Source organism: Chrysemys picta, chromosome 8 (genome assembly GCF_011386835.1).
Source record: "Chrysemys picta bellii isolate R12L10 chromosome 8, ASM1138683v2, whole genome shotgun sequence".
Lineage (NCBI taxonomy): Eukaryota > Metazoa > Chordata > Testudines > Emydidae > Chrysemys > Chrysemys picta.
Window position 1 is genome coordinate 23,058,151 of NC_088798.1, and position 24,145 is coordinate 23,082,295.

The 24,145-nt window shown below is 40.4% G+C and overlaps 1 protein-coding gene across 9 annotated transcripts in view; it reads left to right on the plus strand.

Moving 5' to 3' along the window:
• Positions 1 to 24,145, plus strand: part of TNNI3K (TNNI3 interacting kinase) — a 167,137-nt gene that overhangs the window by 33,949 nt on the left and 109,043 nt on the right. For 8 of the 9 annotated variants that reach the window (XM_065554047.1, XM_065554048.1, XM_065554052.1 and 5 more), the window contains 8 exons: positions 3,155 to 3,253; positions 5,163 to 5,301; positions 14,815 to 14,959; positions 15,046 to 15,150; positions 15,583 to 15,663; positions 15,986 to 16,080; positions 17,041 to 17,190; positions 23,364 to 23,450. In XM_065554047.1, the coding sequence (XP_065410119.1) occupies positions 3,155 to 3,253; positions 5,163 to 5,301; positions 14,815 to 14,959; positions 15,046 to 15,150; positions 15,583 to 15,663; positions 15,986 to 16,080; positions 17,041 to 17,190; positions 23,364 to 23,450 (901 nt within the window). The remainder of the gene's footprint in view (positions 1 to 3,154; positions 3,254 to 5,162; positions 5,302 to 14,814; positions 14,960 to 15,045; positions 15,151 to 15,582; positions 15,664 to 15,985; positions 16,081 to 17,040; positions 17,191 to 23,363; positions 23,451 to 24,145) is intronic. The other variant, XM_065554049.1, reaches the window with a different exon arrangement.

The following is a 24,145-nucleotide window of genomic DNA, read 5'->3' on the forward strand; positions in this document are numbered from 1 at the left end:
TCTGCACTGCTACCCACCATCAACACTATCTCCTTGATCCCCTTGACAATATGGCTTGAGGAACTTTGATGCTAACAACACCATCCGCCACTGGCTGCCATCTGTGCTCCCTTGGACTGGTTTCTCTAGCTCTGGGGGTAAAATCTGACACAGCAAGGACAGCGCCTTCCCTCCCTCCACATCAGCAGAGTTCCTGCAGAGGGGCTTCCATGTGATAGGGGAGCATACCCTTCCATGCATCCTGTTCTCAGACCTGCAAATTCAGGTTCTCTTCTGCTCAAGAGCATTTGGGCCTTCCAGTGTTTGGGACATTTTTAGAAGGTGATAAATGCCTTCAGATCCTATTGAAGTTAATGGGATTTGAGGAGGCTCTGTACATGGCAGGAATAGTCCCTAAAACACTAGTCCTAGGGAGGCTTACAGCCAATGTTAGTGTGAAATAATTATGTAACCCTTCTGCCCCTCTGAGTTGGCAGCAACAAGGGCCGGGTTCAGTATCTAGGGGTTCTGTTTCAATAACGCAATGCAAAACCAGCTCGAGCCCCGACCCAGTGACCTGGGACAATTACATATCATCCCCCCGGGCACCTCTAGGAGGCAATACTTCCCTTCTCGAAAGCACGGAGTCTGAGTGTAGCAAAAGCCTTTTAACAAAGGAGGGAAACAATGCGGCATTATGTTGGGGTAGGGTGACCAGATGTCCCGATTTTATAGGGACAGTCCCGATTTTTTGGTGTTTTTCTTATATAGGCTCCTATTACCCCCTCCCCCCCGTCCCGATTTTTCACATTTGCTGTCTGGTCACCCTATGTTGGGGAAACATTACAAACAGGATTCATAACACAAACCATGAGCAAAAGACCCACCTACAAGTAAGTTTGGGAGTGTCCTTTTCCCCTCAGGGTCTTAAGTCCAATCACCCCAAAGTCCAACAACCCCAAAGCCTCTGTCCCTGGTCAGTGCCGCCTCAGAGTTCAAAAGTTTATCTGCAGAGTTTTACTCCCCCAGCCTGGGCAGAAATGGGGTGGGGGGCACACGGGATGTTAAGGGGCACCTTACATGGTCCGAGGCCGACTGCTCCACCTCTCCGTGGAGTTCTGCTGCAGCCTTTACCATGAATGGCTCCGTTCTAACAGCCGCGCCACGCCACCAGCCGTCCCATGAACCGCTCCAGCTGCCCCCACAAATGGCTCAGCTCCGCGCCGCTCCGCTTGCTGTTCCATGGGCCGCTCCAGCCGTCCCACAAACTGCTCGGCTCTGCCAGCTGCTTAGCAATATATCTTCAGGCTCCCCCACTGGTTAACACAGCACTCGGTGGTCTCAGGTCTGCAATTTTAGCTCTTTTAGTGATTTCAGCTCTTAGTGATTTCAGCTTGTAGTAGGGGAGCCCCACTACTGGTGCACCATTGGCCCAAAGTGAATTCAGTTCAGCAACTTCTAGCTAGACTCCTAATGGAAGCAAACTTAGTTCTGCTATTCAACAGTGGAGAGAGGGGGTAGTGCAATTGGTGTTCCAGGCCCTCAAAAGGGGCCCATGCTATCCAGTACACATATCTGTCCCTAACCTCTCTCAATTCACTGGGTTTTGTAACCCATGCCCCTTGTCTAGCAAGTGCTACTTAGTTACTGGTGAGTCCCTCTGTCATACAACAATTCCACTGGCCTTGATTCACAGAATCAGGGTAACAACACCTTATTCTTTCTGCCCCAATAACAGAGAAACTGGGGATCCACACCAGCCAAATTAACCACTTTCAGTTGTTGTTGTCCCAGGCTAGGCGGGTGGGTGTGCCTATGCAAACAAGATCAGCCCTGAAGTTCTTTTCAACTCTTGCCATAATTCACCACCAGATGTCAGCGTAGAGCTTATCCTGACTCTGCTTACAATTAAACATAAAGGAAAACGCATTAAGTGTGGTATGGAAAGGGCTTTACGCAGAAAATTCACTCAGTGAAGCACATTGGCAAAATATTTTTTCAATTTAAATAGCCTAAAGAAAAAATCCCTGAACACTAATGTTGCTTAGTAACAGGTCTCAGTTCCGTCAGTACTTGTGAGTGACGGATTCAAATGACTGGCCTCTTTGTTGCCCATGTGAAATGAATTGGTGGTCTCAGTCCAGTTACTAGTTGACAGGAGCCCACATCACACATGATTCATCATGTCTGGCACTAATTGGGACCATCGCTGGCAGTGTCAGCAGAGAGGAGGAGTGAATAGCAGTGGAATCGACACTATCCACTCATCGCTTCACTAGAGGTGGTCCCTTTATGTCACCATTGAGACATATGGGTAGGTTGAGCTGGAATGTGTTTTCCCTGCTGCTCCCCATGCTGTGGATAATTTCTAGGGTTGTCACTCCAGCACCTTTCACAATCATTAGACTCACATGCAGGCTACATGTAAAAACAATAGCATTCCATAAAACTGTATGTAGAATTATGCAAATGATCTGTGGCACAAGACCCTTACTGGGTATAAAGACACCCTTGGGCTTCAAAAAAATAACAGTGTTTAGGCTTCAATAAATAATCCAAAATGGTTTAATTCAAATTTCCATTTTGACAGTTATTCAGAAGGCCAATGCTTCAAAATTAATAGCTGCTCGACCAAACCATTGGCCTCCAGAATGACTAAGAGAGTGAAAATTTGAAAGAAACCACTTTGGTTATTTATTGAAGTCTAAGGGCTATTATCTTCTAAAATACACTGAAGTCTTTACACATTGAGTGAATTATACTTGTGAATTTACCTGCATGCATTTACATTTAAAGGGGTCATTTTATTTTATTTTATTTTATTCTATTTTATTTTATTTTTAAGAACTGTGATATGTTTATTGGTGTTTGTTCACGAAGCCTAAAAGAAAATTAAAGGCTATTTTGAGCCTTCTGAGTCAGTCATTTCTGGGCCTCTCCCTTCACAAATCAGGCATTTTATTGGCAAATACATTTTCAGGTTATTTATAAGGCATCAGTGACATTCAGTGTTCAGTTATAGTACTGTAAGTTAATCACTTTTATATGCTGTATGGAGTTCTCCGCCTTTATAGGTTGGTGTCTGTTCTTTCTTGGCATAATGTTATAGAATTTTATTATAAGGTTACCACATACAGAGCTTCTAATTGGAATCTTTTATTTCTTTTTCTTCTAGGCTGTGGATATACTTTTGCAGCATGGAGCTTATGTCAATGTTCAAGATGCAGTGTTTTTCACCCCATTACACATTGCAGCATACTATGGCCATGAACAGGTAACTAAATGGGCAGAATCTGACAAAGATGAAAGAGTGCACTCACACTACGAGCCATATGTAGGTTTACTGTCAGCCAGCCTGTCTTTATATTTGGAAGGGTCCTACTAGAGAGAGGCTTTCACATCCTTAAGTTATGCCTTTAACTATATCTGACATTTTCAGGTGTTTGAAAGCTCATAGGAATGTGGGAATTCATGTTTTAACTACCCACTGCTAGGATCACCAGCCAAATTTACTACCCCCCGCAAAAGAGTTCTTGAAATTAGTTGCCATTCATGAGAGAGAGTTTTTCTAACCTATAAAAGGGCTTCTCACCCAGAGATACAATTCATACAATGCTGAACCTTGAAGCTGCCTTGTATCCATTAGGTGTATCAGTTTAAATACCTCTACAGAAATGTGTATAAATGACCCATAGTACTCAATAACAAATGGATTGGTGCACCTTGGATTTAATGGGTGAAATCCGGCCCCCATGAAAGTTAATGGGAAAACTAATGGATCCAATGGAGCCAGGATTTCACCCAGCACGTTGTGGATGCAGAAGGCTAAATCTTGCTTGTCTTACTCTCACCAGCAGTGAAATTTTAAAAAAGCACTGAAGCCTTGGCCCTAAGTTATCATCAAACCCTCCTAATCCCATTTCTCTTTGCTAATGTAGAAGTGTCTGTGGCTTAGAGGACAATATACTCGTTTGCACTGCAGGAGATCCTTTGGTTCAAAAGTAGCCCTGTGTCTGTGTTGGCTTATGTGAGTCAGTCCCGGTGCCTTTCTTTTCCTGGAAACATGCATATGCTGGGACATTTTCAGAGTTTCAAAGCATGACCTCTAGGTAGAGTATATTTTTCATTTCACTGACGTTTACTTAGAGTGCGTTGGAGAGTCATTCCCAGGAAAATGCTTTTGAAAGGACAGACTCCAAGAGAACAGATGATTGAAAACGCTATACTTCTATGGTTCAATAACAGTAAGGATGTGCACAAAGCATGCATTCCTGCACCCTCCTTTTTTATATATTCACCTCATCATCCAGTAATTGTAAGAAACTCTTTACATGTTGGGCTGAGAGATTAGTTTGCTTATTTCCCGTGAACCACTTTTGAACAAATAGTCACAGTCTTGTGAAATTATGCTAAAATGCATATGGTGCTTTTGTGATAAGGGACTCTACTTTCTGAAGGAAGCTACGGCTCTGACATAGCTAATTTATGGATGTTAAGGACATCTACTTTATTATGCTGACTAGGTCAGTTAAACAAATAAGTGTGTCTTTTTCCCAACTCCTTGCTATCCATATCATTTAAGAAAATGAACTGACATTTGCTAGTGAACAATGTAATATTTTATAGATATATAACTTACAAACGGAATTTATAATGAGTTTAATGAAAATAAATTATATATACTTATATAACCCAGTTTTAATTTAAAAAAATAGAGCTTTCTCACTCAAGATGTTAAGCAATCCAATACAGAGTAAACTTTAACACAAGAACTAGGGATTACCAAATGAAATTAATTGGTAGCAGGTTTAAAACAAATAAAAGGAAGTATTTCTTCACATAACGCACAGTCAACCTGTGGAACTCCTTGCCAGAGGATGTTGCGAAGACCAAGACTATAACAGGGTTCAAAAAAGAACTAGATAAGTTCCTGGAAGATAGGTCCATCAATGGCTATTAGCCAGGATGGGCAGGGATGGGTCCCTAGCCTTTGTTTACCAGAAGCTGGGAATGGGTGACAGGTAATGGATCACTTGATAATTACCTGTTCTGTTCACAGTCAGAAGACAGGATACTGGGCTAGATGGACTTTGGTCTGACCCAATATGGCCTTCTTATGTTTTGGTTTCATTGAATTGTTTGTTTTCACTTGATGATCTAATTTACATTGATGAAATATTTAGGTTACCCACCTCTTGCTGAAGTTTGGTGCTGATGTGAATGTGAGCGGGGAAGTTGGAGACAGGCCCCTCCACTTAGCTTCTGCCAAAGGGTTTCTTAATATTGCAAAACTCTTGATGGAAGAGGGCAGCAAGGCAGATGGTAAGGGAAGATTTTAAAAGCACATTAAAATTATATGTTGTATATAGTGTCAAATGCTGACACATACTTTGCACAAGCCTTGGATTTTGCTTTCTGATATGGTGTGTGCATGTGTGTTTGTGTATTGAAGTTGGTGACTAGTGCAAAAAAAATTCTGTCATATTCTAAATATGCTTTGTCTATGTTTCTGCCCTCTTTGTGTTGGCTTCTCATGAATAAGCTAGAGAATTAGCTCATTGGCAAAAGTGCTCATAGAAACAATGAGTTGCAAGTGAATGCTGGAGAATATCAGGAGGAAACAAATTTGAAATTCATAGTCACAAGTACTCACAGTGGAGATTTGTTTCTAAGAGATATGCTGGTCCAACCGGAGAATAGAAAGAAACTATGTGATGTATGTGTCCAATCTAAACAATTCAGATTTTGAATATCAAATACCCACAATAAACTATTAGTGAACGAGCTACAGATGAAGGATATTAAGTAGAAATTATGTGGTAAATATTTTCAAGTAATAATATTGAGGAAACCATAATCTGTTCACACACAATTTGTGAACAGAAAAAGAAAAATGGAATTTTTGTAATGCATTATTCATTATAAAATTTTCAGTGTAATATAAGTTTGTGTGTCTGTGTGTGTTTAATACATGACCGGGTGGAACAGTGTAAAGGTTTATCAGCATAAATGTTTGCATTATTTCCAAATTTCAGAATCTCTGAGTGAGTTTTACAGGTCATAACAAGCTAATGCCAATGAAATTGCTACACAATTCCACATCATTATATATTCTGTATATGCCATAGATTAAGCAAAAGAAAAAAATTGTGTTGTGGAAATATATGTCAGGGTTTCTTTCATCCCATTAGTTGTAAAACCATGTGCTTTAGTTACCATGGACTGGATTTGCTGTTCTATTTCAGCTCCTTTATACAGCTTCAATAACATAAAGGGCACAAAACTTATCAAAAAAGGCACCTGGTAAAACTCCCTGTATGAGAGGTTCCCTACAGTGCAGAGACAGGAAAATGACTCTATATCAATCCCCCTCCAAACCATTGTTGGGCTGGGACATTCTTGGGGTGGGAGGGGTTGCATGGGCAGAGTACTGCTCTGCTCCAACTGTTCTCCATTGTGGAACAACTGCTAGGGGGCTGTTGCAGCTAAGCATTAATTAGAACAGCCCTAAAGCTGAAAACTCAGCAGACACAAAAGTGGCTTAATGACATCTTCGCTACCCCACTCCCACCTCCCTCATTTCCGGAGCTTAGTGTCACGTGGGAGGAAAGGAGAGGCTTGTCCAGGAGTCTGTTTGTAAAGGGCCTGTGGGGAGAGGAGTACTATAAATAATACACTTGTAAAACCTCTTCTAAAATAACCTAAGCTAGCTTTTCTACACATAAAATTGTTGTGGCATCCTCGCCATCCTGGGACCTTCCACTGCTAGAAGCAAGTGCTGCGTCTCTTTGAGGGGGACTCTGCTCTTGCCGAGAGCATAAAGCTCCCATGTCTAGCTCTGCAGAATTATGAGATGTTGAATCTTAATCCTGGTATCTGTGCAGGACCGACTACGGCCTCTTCTGGACAATTTTGGGAGGGAGAAAGAGACGTACGCATTTTTCTGGTGGGCTGATTTTTGAGGGAGTTAGACAGTTTAAGTGGTAAGCAGAGTGTGGGTGAGACAGTCAAAGGTACGTGATAACTACAATATATTGGATACTGCAATTGGATATTGCAATTCATCACGACTCTGCAATTTATCTTGAGGATGCCTCTATTACATATCTGTCTTTGTGATACTCACGTGATAGATACTTGTGTGTGTATCTGTAGCCACCTTGAAAAATATTATAAATACTAAAACTTGTAATTAACTAGCTAAAAAATGTATGTGACATGTATTAGTTCAGATGTTCTTGTAGACAAATTGGACAGCCCTATATTCAAGTTATTGAAAGGGATATTTCTTATCTTCAGATATAGGACAAAAAAAGAGCTTTCAAAAAGTGACAGCATATGGTCTGAAAAAAGTACTTATTTTTAATAAAGCTATTGACTTTAATATTACTACTGTTAACACACTTATATCCCAAATACATTGCATAAATTCCTGGCCCCATACAAGTCAGTGGGAAAACTTCCATTGATTTGTGTTGGGTCAGGATTTTGCCCAGGAAGACAATCTCCATGTGACCTCGAGAGACCTAATTAAAAGCAACACAGAAGGGGACAGGGGCAACTGGAATTTGCTACAAGAATCCTACATATTATAGTAAGAACAAAGTTATCAAAATTATTCTACTTCAGTCTCACAATCTAGAACCCCATTTGATGTCTTCTGCCAATCAATATTCATAGCTAGTCATTAATTAACACAATGGAGCACATCAGACAAAGCATAAAAATGATTCCATCTATCCATATTTGAAAATCATATAAAATTCCCAGGCTTGCAATCCTTAGTCAGTTCCTGATCCAATGCCTATTGAAGTCAATGGGAATCTTTCAGTTAATTTCAGTGGGAGGTGGTCATTGTGGGAGTTTTGTATGTGTGAGTACAGCATTCTCAAGCCTGCAGTAAATGGCCTAAATTCTAAATACAGGAAAGCACATGAGCTTGTGCTGAAATCCATCCCTATTCATGACAGCACTTAAACATATGCATAAGTTCCATTGACTTCAATGGATTATGAGCACATGGTTAGAGTTAAGCACATGATTCAGTGCTGTTCGGAATAGAAATGTTGTCCTGAATTGGGGTCTATATATATTTGGGGGTATAGCTATATCTATTCTAATATCGCTCTCACTCTCATATCTATCAATATACTATTCTTTGCTAAATAACCACACCGTACAAAAGGCCAACAGTCCATATGTCTTTTTCCTTTGATCATTTCACCCGGGACTCAGGTTTTCTGTGCACAGCTCCAAAACCAGTGGTGCCAAAAGCAGCATCATTCATATACATGATTTCCACAGTGTCATAGACCTGTTCTGCAAGTTATGCCATAACTGTGTCTGCACCCACACTCCTCCTACTTACTGGTATCTGGGAGTATAAATTTAACATGTTCTCTGAGAGTCATGAATGTATTACATCCCTCCTACTCACTCATTAGGAAGAAATGGGGAAACAGCATGACTCAGACTTGTAAGTATTTTTTTGAACAGTGAGCCCTTGATATTTAAGTTTTGATATGTGCGCACTGAAGCAATATAATTATAATAAAGGGGGAAAGGGAGAGGAGAAGAGATGTGCATTCACCATACAAGGCTGTAAAAGGCTTATCATCACTTAGTTAATTTATTCCAAAAGAAGAGGAAATTAGGGCCCCATTCAAGATTATTTATTTTAAAATCTATACATTCCTCAATAGAAAAAGCAAAGAAAGCTGAAAATGTCTTACCCCCAAAGTAGCACATTTTGAAACTTGAAATCACCATGGCAACAGAGGAAGAACTCATAAACATTTAAGCATGAAAATAATTTATGATATAAAATTATCCAAAGGAATCTGAAAACATGCTCTGAAATTCAGCAATATGTTTCATGAGTTTGACCTCTTCATTTTAATATATATTGACTGGTTGGACATTCAATTCCTATCTCTCATGTCTTTGAAATAGAGAAAGAAAAGCAGTGACCACTGCAACATAATGAAAAGGTCAAAGTATGGCCAAACTTTACTAACATTTACTAAATCCAGGGTGTGCCAATGTACTTCATCCCCATCACAAAGGTATATAAAAGGAAATACACAAATGCATTATTCATGTATTTTATATTGTAACCAATAGGCTGCAAGCACAGTGCACTCTCTCTCCAAATGCTAGTCCTATAGTTTGTTTATATGGAATTCCCTAATGCAATATGAACGCTATTGGAAAGGAACTCTTAGTAGAATAACCAGATAAATAAAACATTTTTCTTAAATATTGTGGCCCTACCAAGATAGTGGCAGTGCATTTTGATCAGATTCTTATAAACTCTCAATTTATTTTAGGCCACTAATACATTTTAAAAGTTAATTTACCTTTATGAACTATTATCACTTGAAATTCCCTTAATATTGAAAACATCTAATTGCTGACCTTGATTTGTTTAGCATGAAAAATCTAATTTTTGTGTGTTTTTTCACATTTTTATCATTCTCTCCTCTTTTCACTCCCACTGTGCTCCCATTATTTTAATATGCTGTTAGTATTATTTATGCATTCATTATTTTTACCTATTTGCATTATGCAGTATCTCGGTAAGTTCCATTTCAAATAATCCAAATAAAACTGTATGATAGTAGTAAATTCTTTATTAGGTTACAATACAAAACATGCTGATTTTGGATCAGATCCCGCAAACACTTCTTCGTGTCAATCAATGCTACTATTCATGTAACTTGATCCTTCTGTCATGTGACAATGGTAAAGAATCACTTTCTTTTAACACTGAACAAAGAACTTTCTTAGAATAGAAGAGAGAATTATCCCTAAAATAACACACACATCCATCATGTTTCACTGTAGAACTTCTTCCTAGAATTTTCCTCATCTCCCTGCTGCCTCTCTTTCTGCTACAGGTTGAAAGAAACACGACATATCTCTTCAAGAGAGTTTTGTCCAGCTGATTCGTTTAGCTGATCAAATTCTAGGATTGTAGGCTCCAGTTTAATAGTCTTCAGGTTCTTCTCAATGGCATTATCTCCATTCACTAAAAGAACATTTCAAGTAGAGTCATATAGCAATTCTGCTGGGTTTGGAACCATCTGAAGATGCCACCTGTTTCTTCCATGTTGCTGAGTATCTTGATCAGTAGTCTCCCTCTTGGGTGCACTCATGTGGAATATTGGTGCAACTATCCTTACAACAACAGCTGGTGCTGTCCAATTTTATTCTGTCTCCAAGATTATCAAGACTGGGTCTCCTAATTTAAGATTGGATAAACTTTGATATTCATTCTGATGGTTGAAGAAGAAAGACTGAGACCCTTTATATTTATTGTTTCTCAGCTTCACATCCTTTAAACAGGGCCACTTAGGTTGAAGATTTGCCTCTGAGTTTGACGATATTATTCTTAACTGTGGACTCAACCAGCTGAACTGTCTTACTTTGGTGCCTGATATGGGGGTTTCCCTATTAACTCAGCAGAACATGGAGGCAAGATTCAGGTTTATTTTTTAAGAATGCTCTCTTTTAGATTCTATTCCCTTGAGAGTGGTGGGAGCTGGAAGTAATATTCTTGAAATCATTGTTTCTCAAAAGCTTGGAACTCTAAATTGGCAGATTATGGCCTGTTATGGGTGACTATTCCTCCAAAATGAGAAAAGATGCCTTTTATCTGTTTTGCCACCTAGTGGGTATAGTAAGAAGTAGAATCTCTACAAATCTAGAAAAGTAATCAATAGCTAGTAGACTAGTATGTCCACTGTCTTCACACAGGTATAATGCAATTTTTTTTTCTTCTGCCTTTTATGAAGCCCCTATCAGTGACCACGGTTTGATCTAGTAGACTGCTGCAGTGGTTGTCAAACATGTATTCATTGCCTGTGTAGGTCCTATGGGTTTTTTATTAACCTAGGAAACTTATCTGCCCCTTCAGACTACTGAACATTATCCTCGGTTGTGGCTCATCTTCTTAAAAGTCTCTCTGCAAATCACAATCACCTCTGTCCGTTAAAGTCAAATTGAACTTAGATATCAGATTTTAAGATTAACAGGACAAGCCTGCTTGTTTCTGAATACAGATTCCTGTCAACAGGAAACCCTCACTTGGGCTATTTCCTTGGCTTCTTTTTCTTGATTCTGCTAGTTGGCAATTGCCATACCTGTCATATTTCTGCCCAGGTTACTTGATGGTCTGAAAGGTAATTTTTTTATGGTGCTTCTCTTTTTCCCCAATTGGAATTTATTCTTTTCTTCTTTATTTACCATGCATCTACTATTTTCTTGCTGTCTGACTTGCATTTTCCTATCTCAGACTGCCACGCCAGCGGCACCAGCTGTCCCAGGGTTAATTCAGACATTAGCTGTGATTTTTCTAAAAGTTCCTTTTTTAAGATCCAACTATTAGAAGATCTCTATACATTCCTCCTTACCAATGCCAAAATCACAATGCACTCCCTGTTCCTATAATTACCTTATGAAAGCTTTCATGCTTTTTCTGGGCCTCTGCTCCCTTGGGGAATATATCCCTGTTTGTCTATTACATTCCTTTTGGGAATGAAAATGCTCATTTCATTTTTTAAAAAACAATGTCAATGTTATTCTTATCTCCCACCTCAGCAAAAGGAAATGCTTTATAAATAGTTTCAGCTTCACTCTCCAGGGCATAAATGAATGTGCCAAGCTCTGCTTCACCACTCTCCGTGCTTGCTCTTTGTTGTGGTTTGGAATGTGCGGAAGTTCTCCTGCCTCTCAGGTCACTTGGTGGGCTTATCAGACTGAAAGTCTTCTAGGAGTGTTGAACTTTGACCATTTATTTCCCTCTTAGGCTAGGTCCACACTACCCGCCTGATTCGGTGGGTAGAGATCGATCTTCTGGGATCGATTTATCGGTCTCATCTGGATGCGATAAATCGATCCCAGAAGCGCTCCACCGTTGACTGCGGAACTCTTGCTCGCCGAGAGGAGGAAGCGCTGTCGACGGGGGAGCTTGCCTGCGCCGCATGGACCCGCAGTAAGTAAACTTAGTTTGATCTAGGAAACATCGACTTCAGCTACACTATTCTCGTAGCTGAAGTTGCGTTTCCTACATCGATCCCCCGCCCCAGTGTGACCAAGCCTTATTTATGCTAGTTCCAAATGAGTTAGCCTCTGGCACCATGACAGATGACAGTAGTAAGAACTCAAAGGTGACACAATAGAGCTATACAAAATAATGAATGGTCTAGAGAGGAAAACAAAAGGACAGTTGATGGAACTGAAAAGCAACAAACTTAATACTGATTTTGCACAATGCATAACTAACCCATGAAACTTATTGCCACAATATATCATTGAAGCCAAGAGCTTGTTGGCTCCAAAAAGGTGATGGACAATTTATATGGGTACTGTGAACATCCACAGTTACTTTAGATTAGTGATACTCAGACCTCAGTGCTTCAGGAGCCGAATTAGCGATCAACATTACCCAAAAGAGCCACAGTAGTGTGAATTCATTGTTTCATTTACTATGTACAGTATATAAATTGTAAATGAAACAATTTGCATACACACACACACACACACACACACACACACTGACTGACCAAGTATTCTACAATTGGTTAATAACATTGTAAAAGCATCCTGGCCGGTTAATAACTTAGATTGGTTAATAATTAAATCACAGTGTTTTAATATCATGTGTTGCGAAGAGCCATAGGAGACGCATTAAAAGTAATTTGTGGCTCCCGAGCCTCAGTTTGAGTATCACTGCTTTAGATAAAAAGAATTCATATAAACCCTCATGCTTCAGGGTATAAACCAGCTGCTAATTTGAGAGGATTAGGAAGAAACTTCCCCTGTAGAAGTTACTATTTACAGGAGGAAGATTTTGTGGGATATTGTCTTTCAGTGAAAATAGCATTTTTGCTAATCTTTTGAGTGCTAACAGAAACAAAGCCCTGATTCAAGTCAATGGGAGTTTTGCCATGGACTTCAGAAGAGCTGGGGTGAAATCCTGGTCCCACTGAAGTGCACCAATTGCTAATTAGTGCAATCTGCCCCCCAGCATTTTTTTTAGAAAAATATATTAATTAAACTGGAAAATCATAATCCTACAGAAGTTTAAGGCATTGGTATCACAACAGGACCCTTGGTGGATCTGAGTTATGTTTAGAGGTATTTTAAATTAATTCATTTTAATTTTGCTTTCCTTCTCAGGCTTATACAGTTGCATGGTAACTAAGGTTACTGGTTTTACAGGTGGAGGGAGACAAGAAATTGTCTCAATACATTTTTTTAAATTCTTTCTAAAACATATATCTTTTGTAAAATATATGCCACCACATACAAAATCCATGACACTGCTATAAAACGTTATTGCCTTTCAAGAATAATGCAACCATCCCAAACTCTCACAGAGTCGTATGTCTTCCATGTATAATTATGTACAAGAGACAGAGAGAGAGACTGTCCCAACCTCAAAATTGCTTATCCCAATCCTGCAAGGATTTACAAACCTGCTCAACATCACTCAAAGAAGTAGTTCCATATCTTGCACCATTGCTGGGTGTACAGTTAAATGTGTGTACCTTTCTTTTTTTTTCTTCTTCTTCTTTTTTTTTTAATCTCTTTCCTCTGAAGCATCAGGAATGGCCATGGCTAGAGATGGGACATTGGAGGTGGGAGGGTCAGGGCTCTGAAGTGGCCAAGTGTCTTCTCTCACAAGTGCTTGGCTAGTTCTTGCTCGCATGCTCAGGGTCTAACTGATCACCATATGTGGGGGTGGGAAGGAATTTTCTCCTCAGTCTGATTGGCAATGTCCTTGGGAGGTTTTCACCTTCCTCTGCAGTGTGTGGGTGCAGGTCACTTAGCAGGATTATCTGGGTATATCTCACATAATCATTTCCCTGCCATTGTGGGGGCCTAGCACACTGATGCACCTCAGTCCCTCCTGTTCTCTGCTTGTGGCTCATAATAGTCTAGTCTCCTGTGGTCTTTGGTCTAATTTTGGGATTCGGGATTAGCGTGCTGATGCACCCTGTATGATACAGGAGGAGGGACTAGATGCTCAGGTGGTCCCTTCTGGCCTTAAACTCTATGACTCTAAGACTTTGCAGGATTGAGGCCTAAACATAGCCATAAGGAAAAAGGGAAAACTTGGGAAATCCAGAAGAGGGAAATACCTTTTTTCTTTGTTTGCTTTTTATAAATGATTTTTATTAATGCACATGAAACATATCCTTACTTGTGTCTCCTGTACATCTGTTTTGATTTTTTTTCTGTCACTCTGTAACTGCTCCTGGTTCCATGGTTCTAATGCTGGTACTTAAGGAGCCTAATATATTATTTAAAAATAACTTTGGATTTCCACTCCAGAGAACAGCAATGAAAGATTTTCTTCCTGATTTTTTTAGTGAATGAATTTTGTTCCACTCAGTTGAAATAACTCCGGTGGTTGTTTTCTTATACTTAATGTCTTTGGATCATAGTTTTGTTTCACATTGTTAATACACTGGCAGTAATCCACTTTCTAAGGGCCACTACATCATTAATACCTCCCTCTTTTCTTCACTGAAAACTTTATTGAAAGATTCGGTAAATCTGCTGTTGCAATAACTAATTACATCCTGAATAATTGGCCTTGGTGATTTATTATGAACAGTGTCAGATTACACAGTCTGATCCTGCATCCATTGAAGTCAATGGAAAAGCTCCCATTAATTTCAGTGGAGCAGGAGCAGTTCCATAAATATTTCATCAATTAACTGTCTTGGGATTTCATAGTGTGCATGCGCAAACTCTCTCTCTCTCTCTCTCTCTGAAAAAGTAAGTATAAACAGTTCACTTTCCTCTGTCTGATTCAAATGACAGTGAATGCTCAGGACAATGAAGACCATGTTCCTCTACACTTCTGTTCTCGATTTGGACATCATGAAATAGTGAAGTTCCTACTCCAAAGCAATTTTGAAGTTCAGCCCCATGTGGCCAATATTTATGGAGACACACCTTTACACCTGTGAGTAATGCACAGAAGCATTGCTTTGCATTGCACTGGTGTAATTCATAGCATTATCAATAACACTTTGCTGACTTTGTCTTCAGTGCTTGTTACAATGGAAAGTTTGAAGTTGTCAAGGAAATAATCCAGCTGTCAGGAACAGAAAGTCTGACTAAGGAAAATATATTCAGTGAAACAGCTTTTCACAGGTAGGACATTTTAAACACCATTGTCAATAGAATTCTGCTTACAGATGCATGCAAAATTGGCAGTAGCTGCCACTTCAACCTAAGTGGGAGCAGGACTGCAGGAAGAAAGGGGAGGTATAGCTCAGTAGTTTGAGTATTGGCCTACTAAACCCAGGGTTGTGAGTTCAATCCTTGAGAGGGCCACTTAGGGATCTAGGGCAAAAATCTTTTTGGGGGTTGGCCCTGCTTTAAGCAGGGGGTTGGACTAGATGATCTCCTGAGGTCCCTTCTACTCCTATGAAGGTGTGGATGCTAGACTCATGTCTGAGGGAGAGTTAGGTGCCACAGTGGAGAAAGAGGCAGAACCAGATGGTAATAGTAGGCATGAGAGAGATGTTGAAAGTTCATCAACAGCTGTATAAAGCATTGCTTCTTTTCCTTTTTCTGACCAAGGGAATCTAAGCTTGGACCACATTATACCCAAAATCCACCTGTCCTCCAGACTTTTCATCTAACAAGGTGGCACAGCAAAATGTGTGTGAAATTTTGTTCTAAATATTTTTGGTCACAATTTTATGAAAATGTAAAGAGTTCTTTAAAGCACTTGAGACCCAATTAATTTTGCACCACTGTGTCTGATATTGGCAGCAGGATATTCAGGATACTTCCAATGTAACAGAAAAGCCCATATTTGTTTTAGTAGATAAACCCTTCATTTGCACATTTAGATTCTCCATTCTGTTACACGGGTTTTATGCCAATGTAACTCCTTTGAAATCTTTAGGTAACTAACATTAATTTTGCTATTTCTGGGGACTGGGGAGTTCTTTTTTATTTTGTTGTTTATTTCTTGCAGTGCCTGTACCTATGGCAAGAACATAGAACTTGTAAAATTTCTTCTTGACCAGAATGTTTTAAGCATCAATCATCAAGGAAGAGATGGGCATACAGGTACGATCATGAGGACTGTGATTTAGGATTTGTATATATAGATAACACCAAACTTTTTAACAGGTAAAATATACTAAGCAGAGGACAAGTTTCCAAGCCTGAAGTGGTTAGGCTGGGATTTCCAAAGGTGCCTGCCTGTGGGAATGAGGTCCTCAGTCTCCCACTGAATTTCAAAGAGATTCTCACACACTTAGGCTCCTTTGGAAATTCCAGCTTTACAGACTAAGTACCCAATTCTGCAAGGGACTGAGCATTTTCAACTCCCACTGAAGCCAATAGGCATTGAGAGCATAGAGTACCTGACAGAATTGTGCCTTAAAGGCATGAGCAGGTACAGTACACTGACCAAGCACAAAGCAGCATGTGGTCTTTATAACTAGCACACTTCATAGAACAAGTGGTTTTTCAGAAAAGATTGGCAGTGTGTGTGGGGGAGTAGTACATTAATTGTGTGGCTGTTCCAACTAAGCATGGCGACATGGAAGAGGGTGCAAAGAGGGGAGTGGCCTAAGGAGATGAAAGCATCAGTCCTGAGAGAAAGTTGGGTGGATAAGGATTGGGGACAGAGATGTAGGCAGAAGGGCTGTGAAGTGTTTTGAAAGTGCAGAGGAGAACACTGAATAGATGGGGAATACAAGTGCAGAGATACAAGAAGGGAGGAGACCTGCTCAAACTGGGTCGGGGGAGCCCTTTCTCTCTCTGTTCTCACATCCTTATCAAGGATTGTGGTAGTGAATTGCACATGGTAAAATAAGTACTGACATTTACTATAGGGCATGCAATAGATTGGCTCTTGTAGAATAATATTCTCTGTTTTTACAGTGCCCAGTCTTTTGTCTGATAATATATTCATTTATCAAGGAAATCAATTCCAGTTTTTATAGCTATTACTACAAGTTCAATTATGTTGTAACAATTGTTCTTACCACAGTGACTGTTCTTTCTTCTCTGATGTTCTAGGATTACACTGTGCTTGCTACCATGGTCACATCCGTCTAGTACAGTTTTTACTGGATAATGGAGCTGATATGAATCTGGTAGCCTGTGATCCCAGCAGGTCTAGTGGAGAAAAAGATGAGCAGACCTGTTTGATGTGGGCTTATGAGAAAGGTATTTCAATTCTCCACTTTCTGCTGCAAATACGTAGTGACACCACGGGTAGAAGATAATAGCACAAAATAACCCTGCAGCATCTGTAGATTGGGAGCTCCCACCATCTGCATGCTGGCTCCTGGCATCAAAGGTTATAAAAACCAAGCTGGAGTGTATCTTCTCAGATATTCTAGACTGCTAAACATCACCTTAGGAACCACAGAAACTCAGCTGCAAAAATGTGCTGCTAAAGTAAAAGAAATCCATTTTTTTAGAAAGACAGTTCAGAAAATGCAGTTTCTGAACTATTTAATATAGATGGGGGTTTGTCTTTTATGACTGGAAGAGGCATTATAAGAAGCAGTGCATTAGAATATAGCACTCCTTGATTTCCTGCAAAAATTCCTCAGAGCAGAGCACTTTTCAGTGGTTCCTATTATACTTTCCCATATGTGTCTCACAGAATCACCTCACTAACATGTCAGATTTGTGGTCTGCTTTTCTTTCATTTTCCTATTCAACCCAAAAGCTTTGTTCGTTGCTGAAAATTTTTCCAGTTGTGCACAACCATTGTTGGGCTGGGGGGGCTGCAGGTGTAAGAATGTGTGAGTCCCCTTCCCCCACCCCTGCATACAGCACCACTCCATAGCTCACGGCATAGAGGGCTAGTGGAGTAGTCTCTCTATGGGTTTGGTGAGCAATCAGGGCTTGCCCACATTTGGGAAAAGCCTACAGTAGTTAGTGCACACTAGCTACTCAGCACTGATTCCCCAAGTGGACACTCTAACTCAGGGGTTGGCAACGTTCGGCACGCGGCTCTCCAGGGTAAGCACCCTAGCAGCCCGGGCCAGTTTATTTACCTGCTGATGCGGCAGGTTCAGCCGATCGTGGCCCCCACTGGCCACGGTTCGCCGTCCCGGGCCAATGGGGGCGGCGGGAAGCCGTGGCCAGCACATCCCTCGGCCCACGCCGCTTCCCGCGGCCCCCATTGGCCCAGGACGGCGAACCGCGGCCAGTGGGGGCCGCGATTGGCCGAACCTGCCACGTCAACAGGTAAATAAACTGGCCCGGCCTGCTAGGGTGCTTACCCTGGCGAGCCGCAAGCCGAACGTTGCCAATCCCTGCTCTAACTGCTCACTAAGACTGCCAACGTGCTTGTGTACATGCTGCATCAGTGCACACCAGCTGGGGTGTAAATTCTAGTGTGCACCAGCATGTCACACACTGTCTGTGTGGACCCTGCTAGCGTCCACTAAAATGTCCTTAGTGCACATTGATAGAGTATTCTTTGAAATACTAAATGTGCACTAGGGAGGTTTTAGTGCATGCCAGCAGGGCCCACACAGACAGTTAGTGCACAACACACTGGTGTGCACTAAAATTTACACCCTTGCTAGTGCTCAGTAATTCACAGTGTAGACAAGTTTCTAGTGTTCAGTAGTTTACTGCACTTTGGAAGTAAATTAAGCCCAAGGGCACACTCAGTGCACAGTAAGAGTGTCCACCTGGGGAGTCAGTGCGGAATAGCTAGTGCTCTTTAAATTCACACACTAGTTTACTGCGTACTAACTTCCCAGTATAGATAAGCCCTCATGTCCTCTCTTATGACCCCACACTTTTTCTGCCACCACTAAGCAATATGTGCAAACTAGAGCTGGGAGAATAATGGATTTTTCAGTTCACTGGCAATTCTGCAAAATCCAAAAATAAAAGTTTTGGGTAGACTCAATGAAAATTTTCAAAATTTTCAGTGAATAAAAAGTAAAAAACAAAATAAACCGACAACCAGCATTTTGGTTCTAACAAAATATTTTGTCTCAATTTTGAGCATTTTTTAACATTTGTGCATTTTAAAAATATAATCAAAGGAATTTTTCTAAATAAAAATGTGGTTTGAATAAAAAAAATCAAAATGTTTTGTTTAGAAAACGAGGAAACGTTTTGGATTATTTTTTTAGGCTGTGGAAGGGATTGTTTTGTTTTTAATAGAAGAATTCAGCAAAATTGACATGAATTCTCAAAATGTTCAATGTCGCCTAATCTGCATTTTTTTGCCAAAAGCAGTCTCAGTCAAAACATTTTGCCCAGCTCTAATTCAAAGACCAGTCAGTAAGTTGCCCCAGGATTATAGAATGATCAAGGAAGTTTACAGCAGTTTTACAGACCTACCAAAATTAATCAAAAATAGTTCTAAATCATTAATATGTTATTAATATTTATTTGCATAAATATAATTGGTACAAAATGACCATGGCCCTTTTAGCTCCCAACACGTGTTTATGTTTCCCTCAGTGTAAACACATACTGTGAGTGCAGGAATAGAGAAAACACTATAGGGCATATTCTTTTTCTCCTCCTCTTCTGTGTACAGTGCTCCTGTTGATATCAATGGTCGCTGTGTCCAGAGATCAAGGAGAGAATAGATTTCTAATTTACCCCTATGGTAACTATAGTGAAGGTCAAATGATTTGTATATAAAGGGATGATATGCACACTATATTCTTTTTGTTCTACTTTGCACTGCTACTCTGGGAAGCCCTGAAATTTTACTATTTTGCTATTTCCAGAAGAAAAGGATCTATAAGCATCTGAACAAAATACAATGCAATGGAGATAGTATTTTTGTGGTGAAACAGACTTGGGCATGCACAGGAAAAGTCTCATGAATGTATTAGAATCCTACAAGAGCAGCTGTAGCTTTGGCCCAAAAATGCCAATGAATTCTAGAGGCACTGTGTACACAGGTGCTCCTCCTATTCTGCTCCTAACATACATTGAATCTAGTCCAAATTCACCCACTTTCTTGCCTTTATATTACATTATAGAGCAGTGGTTCTCAAACTAGGGCCGCCGCTTGTTCAGGGAAAGCCCCTGGAGGGCCGGGCCAGTTTGTTTACCTGCCACAACCACAGGTTCAGTCGATCGCGGCTACCAGCGGACACGGTTCACCGCTCCAGGCCAATGGGAACTGCAGGAAGCGGTGCGGGCTGAGGGACGTACTGGCTGTCGCTCCCTGCAGCTCTCATTGGCCTGGAGCGGCGAACTGCGGCCACTGGGAGCTGCAATCGCCTGAACCTGTGGACGCGACAGGTAAACAAACTGGCCCAGCCCGCCAGGGGCTTTCTCTGAACAAGCGGCGGCCCTAGTTTGAGAACCTCTGTTATAGAGCATCAAATCACAAACCTCAATCTAAACATTTTCTGAGTTTCATTGCTTGTAGGCTTGCTCCCTGTAGGATCCCACTCTTGTTCTTGGATTCTTCTACATTAGAGAGACACTCAAACACATTTATATTCCTTGGTTGGAACTAACAATGGTGGCAAGTGAGTCAGCAGAATTTCTCTGGTCAGCGTCCTAGTGTTATCCAGGGTTTTCAGAACCCCCAACAGGGGCAACTTAACTATTTCGCTCCAGGCGGTGTAAGGAATAAATCAACAGGAACACAGCACTTCCGTCTGATAAGATTCATGCAAGTAAGCGTGCTCTATCTAAAACTGCAGTTTATTAGATTTAAGCACACACAAATTAAGCAATAGGTTTAGAACATCCCAGATATTTACCTAACATCTGGAACGGTATTGAGTAATTAACAGCAGGTTTGCAGTGGCCAATTGCTCACCCACTGGGGAGAAAGGGTATCAGGAAAAACATCTCTCAATATGTCTTCAGAGGACTGCTCCAAAGTATGTTCTATTAGCAAATCTTTTATAACTAACTTCTACAAAACATGTAGGTCATAATGACCCCTCCTGTATCATCACTTTTCTAACTTTCAATAAACTTTTAATATCAGAGGCGTCTAGACTCAAGGTTTTCCAACCACCAAGGTTTTTCAGTCTCGGTTGTTTACTTATTTGTCCCCTCCTCCCACTCTGATTATCAGAAACTGTAGCTAGTTTTTGACCTTACTTCTGAAATCCTGTCTCCAAATTAACCCTTAACTATATTGTGTGCTATTTCATTACTTCAGGGTGGCTGAATGCACACAATATGGTTGCAATTAGCTTGATCACATTCTGGGGTATACCCACCCCTCAAATCCAGGGCAACACTAGCACCGGACCACAGGACGAGTCAGCAGGACTCTTGCATATGATCCTTAGGTGGTTTTCTTTATGAATATGTCAAGTATGTTTTTACATGTGACACTAGTTGCCATTATACCCTTGACTTACTATTGTGTCTTTATAACCAAATTATTAAGGTGATGAGTGTTCAGTTAATCTTTCTGCAATGCAGAGTAAATAATAAACTACTGTCATTTTCCTTAACCCCATTTTGATAACTGTATGACCCAGGTTTTGAATGATTACTTGCATGCAGTCAATCACTTACTGGACTTATAGGAAGTTCAGTTACAGTAGATATAAAGATACAATAGCTAAGGTTATAAGTAACACCATATCATCAATCAGTAGGTTGTCTTGATTGATCAGTTGCCAATAGCTCTACTTAAGATTTGCTCCAAGCAGAAATTTTTGCCTCCTCAACAACTGTATTAAAATACCAGCCAGTTTTACACAAAGGTAGTGTTATGTGTGTCATCTCAGGAGACGGAAAAACTGTATAGTGGACTCTGCTAGAGCTGCACAGAACTATCTTTGGGACTCTACAAGTCTAGTGAGGAAACCTTTCAGCGCTTGTGAGCTTACTGGCATTTCCTTGGCAGGTTTGTGCCCATTATGAGCCAGAATGCTTGCACTCATTAGGCTGTTGCTGAAGAATATCCCTAAGAAAATGCCAACAAATTGTGCCACTGAGTTGGCAGGGAATTAAAACATTTCCAAGCAAACAGAGCCAAGAGAGCTGTTCAAATGAAAGGTAGCATTTGGTATGTGAGCACTGCATCACAATCTCATTCTGAATGTATCTGTTTTTTCTGCTCTCCTCTTTGTGAGAGGCAAACAGAAAACCTTGCTGATGCCTGGAGCAAGAACCCATGATAAAATTGCTATTTTCCCCAAACATTTTCCATTGGACTGGGAAAAGTGGAAATAATGGAATGGGGATTCTGAGATTCCAAAAAAAGCATTACAAACACAATGTTGAAAATGCATCTAATTAACCAAGAGCAAAGTCTCAAAAGAATAAGGAATTCCTCCTTTTAAAACAGTATTCAAAAATCTGAGATAGGTAAAGAGGAGAGAACGGGAGGGAGAGCTCAAACTACAGTTCTGAGTGATCTGAGTGTGCAGAATGGAGCCCCAAACATCACTTTGAAGTGCTGGGGAGTTTTTTTAAATCATCAAAGCATCTGAGAGACTGAGAGTATAATATAGTCACTAATCTGTGCATGTACTATTCCCCTCTGCTTCCTTGCTGAAACAGAGTGACAAATATTCACCAAAAAAATGGAGGATATTTTTGCCTACTGAGACTTTAGTAGCTGACATATTTTCAGTCTTAGTTTTTTCCCCATTGACTTTAATGAAGATTTTTCTCAGCTTTTACTTTGGGGTTTTATACTGGCATCTATCACTGTAGTATTTGTGGATATGTGTACACTGCAAAAAGAAACAAACAAAGAAACCCACAACAGCAAGTCTCACAGCCTGGGTCAATTGACTTGGGCACACAGGGCTCAAGCTACGGGGCTAAAAATAGCAGTGTAGATGTGCAGTCTTGGGCTAGAACCCAGGCTGGGAGACCTCCCCCGTCTCCGGGTTTCAGAACTTGGGCTCCAGCTTTAGTCCAATATGACTTTTTCCCTCCTGAAATATGGAATGGAAGCAGTTGCTCGGTATTGCAACCTCTCATGACTTCATAGCAAATCTCGTGGTTCATGGTGTGTTTCTTGAAGTCCCAGCTCTTGGAGTCGTGTGAAAATCTGAACATCTACACTGCTATTTTTAACCCCATAGCGCAAGCCCTGGGAGCCCATCAGTTGACCTAGGCTCTGAGACTTGCTGACGTGTGTGGGGGGTTTTGTTTTTTTTCTTATTGTAATCAAACCCAGCATGCCATTCCAACCTGTGGTGAAAATTATATTTGTTTTTTTCAGCCAGATTTTTCCCATGTTCACCTAGCTCAAAATCACATCACATTTCTGATCACAGTCACTGGATATGTTCTTTATATGTTTTCATAAACAGAAGCACTGTTTATTTTAAAACTCTCCTAATTTTGTATAAAGAAATAATAAGTAATGAATATTGACATTTAATATGCAAATCCATCATTCCTCCGTTTAGGACACGATGCCATTGTTACCCTTCTGAAGCATTATAAAAGACCCCAGGATGACTCACCCTGTAATGAATACTCCCAACCTGGAGGAGGTACAGTTTGATAAGCTAGTCACTTTATAGTCTAAAGGGCCTTTGAAAGCCCATTGAAATATATGATAATCTTTCCCGTGCCATCAGGCCCTATCTGGTACAGTAAGTTTATATTTGAAGGTAATTTAATGGCATGAGTGTCCCGGTTTTTCAGGTACTATGCGTCTCTGATTTGTGTCCAAACTTCTCCTTTATCTTAGAGTAGTGTTGTCACTTTGATACTGGTAAGAGATTAAAAACTGAACTTTGAAATAAAAATCATTCCTTAATAATCATTACGCATACCTTTCTACATATTTAATACCTTGTTTAGGCATTCTCTTTGTTTTGTCTTCTTTTGATGTCTGTTTGATTATTGGCATGCAGAAAGTTTCTGTACTCAACCCAATCCTTCATATTTTTGAATGTCTTTAGCTACCCAATTGCCCCACATCAAGGATTAATTACTCCTTTTGTTACAAAAATATCCCTCTCCATTGCTGACTAAATGACAAGTGGCAAGAAATAAATCTGCTAATCTCAGCTGTGGGATGGGCTCACAAAAGTTTTATATTTTGTTAAGAAAAGTATCTACAGAGAAAATGAGACATGAAGCATCCTTGCTTAGATTCTATGGATTTACACCTAGGGCACAAATTTGCTCCCAGTGAGTGAATGGAAAAATTCCCACTGATATCCATAGGACTAATATTGGG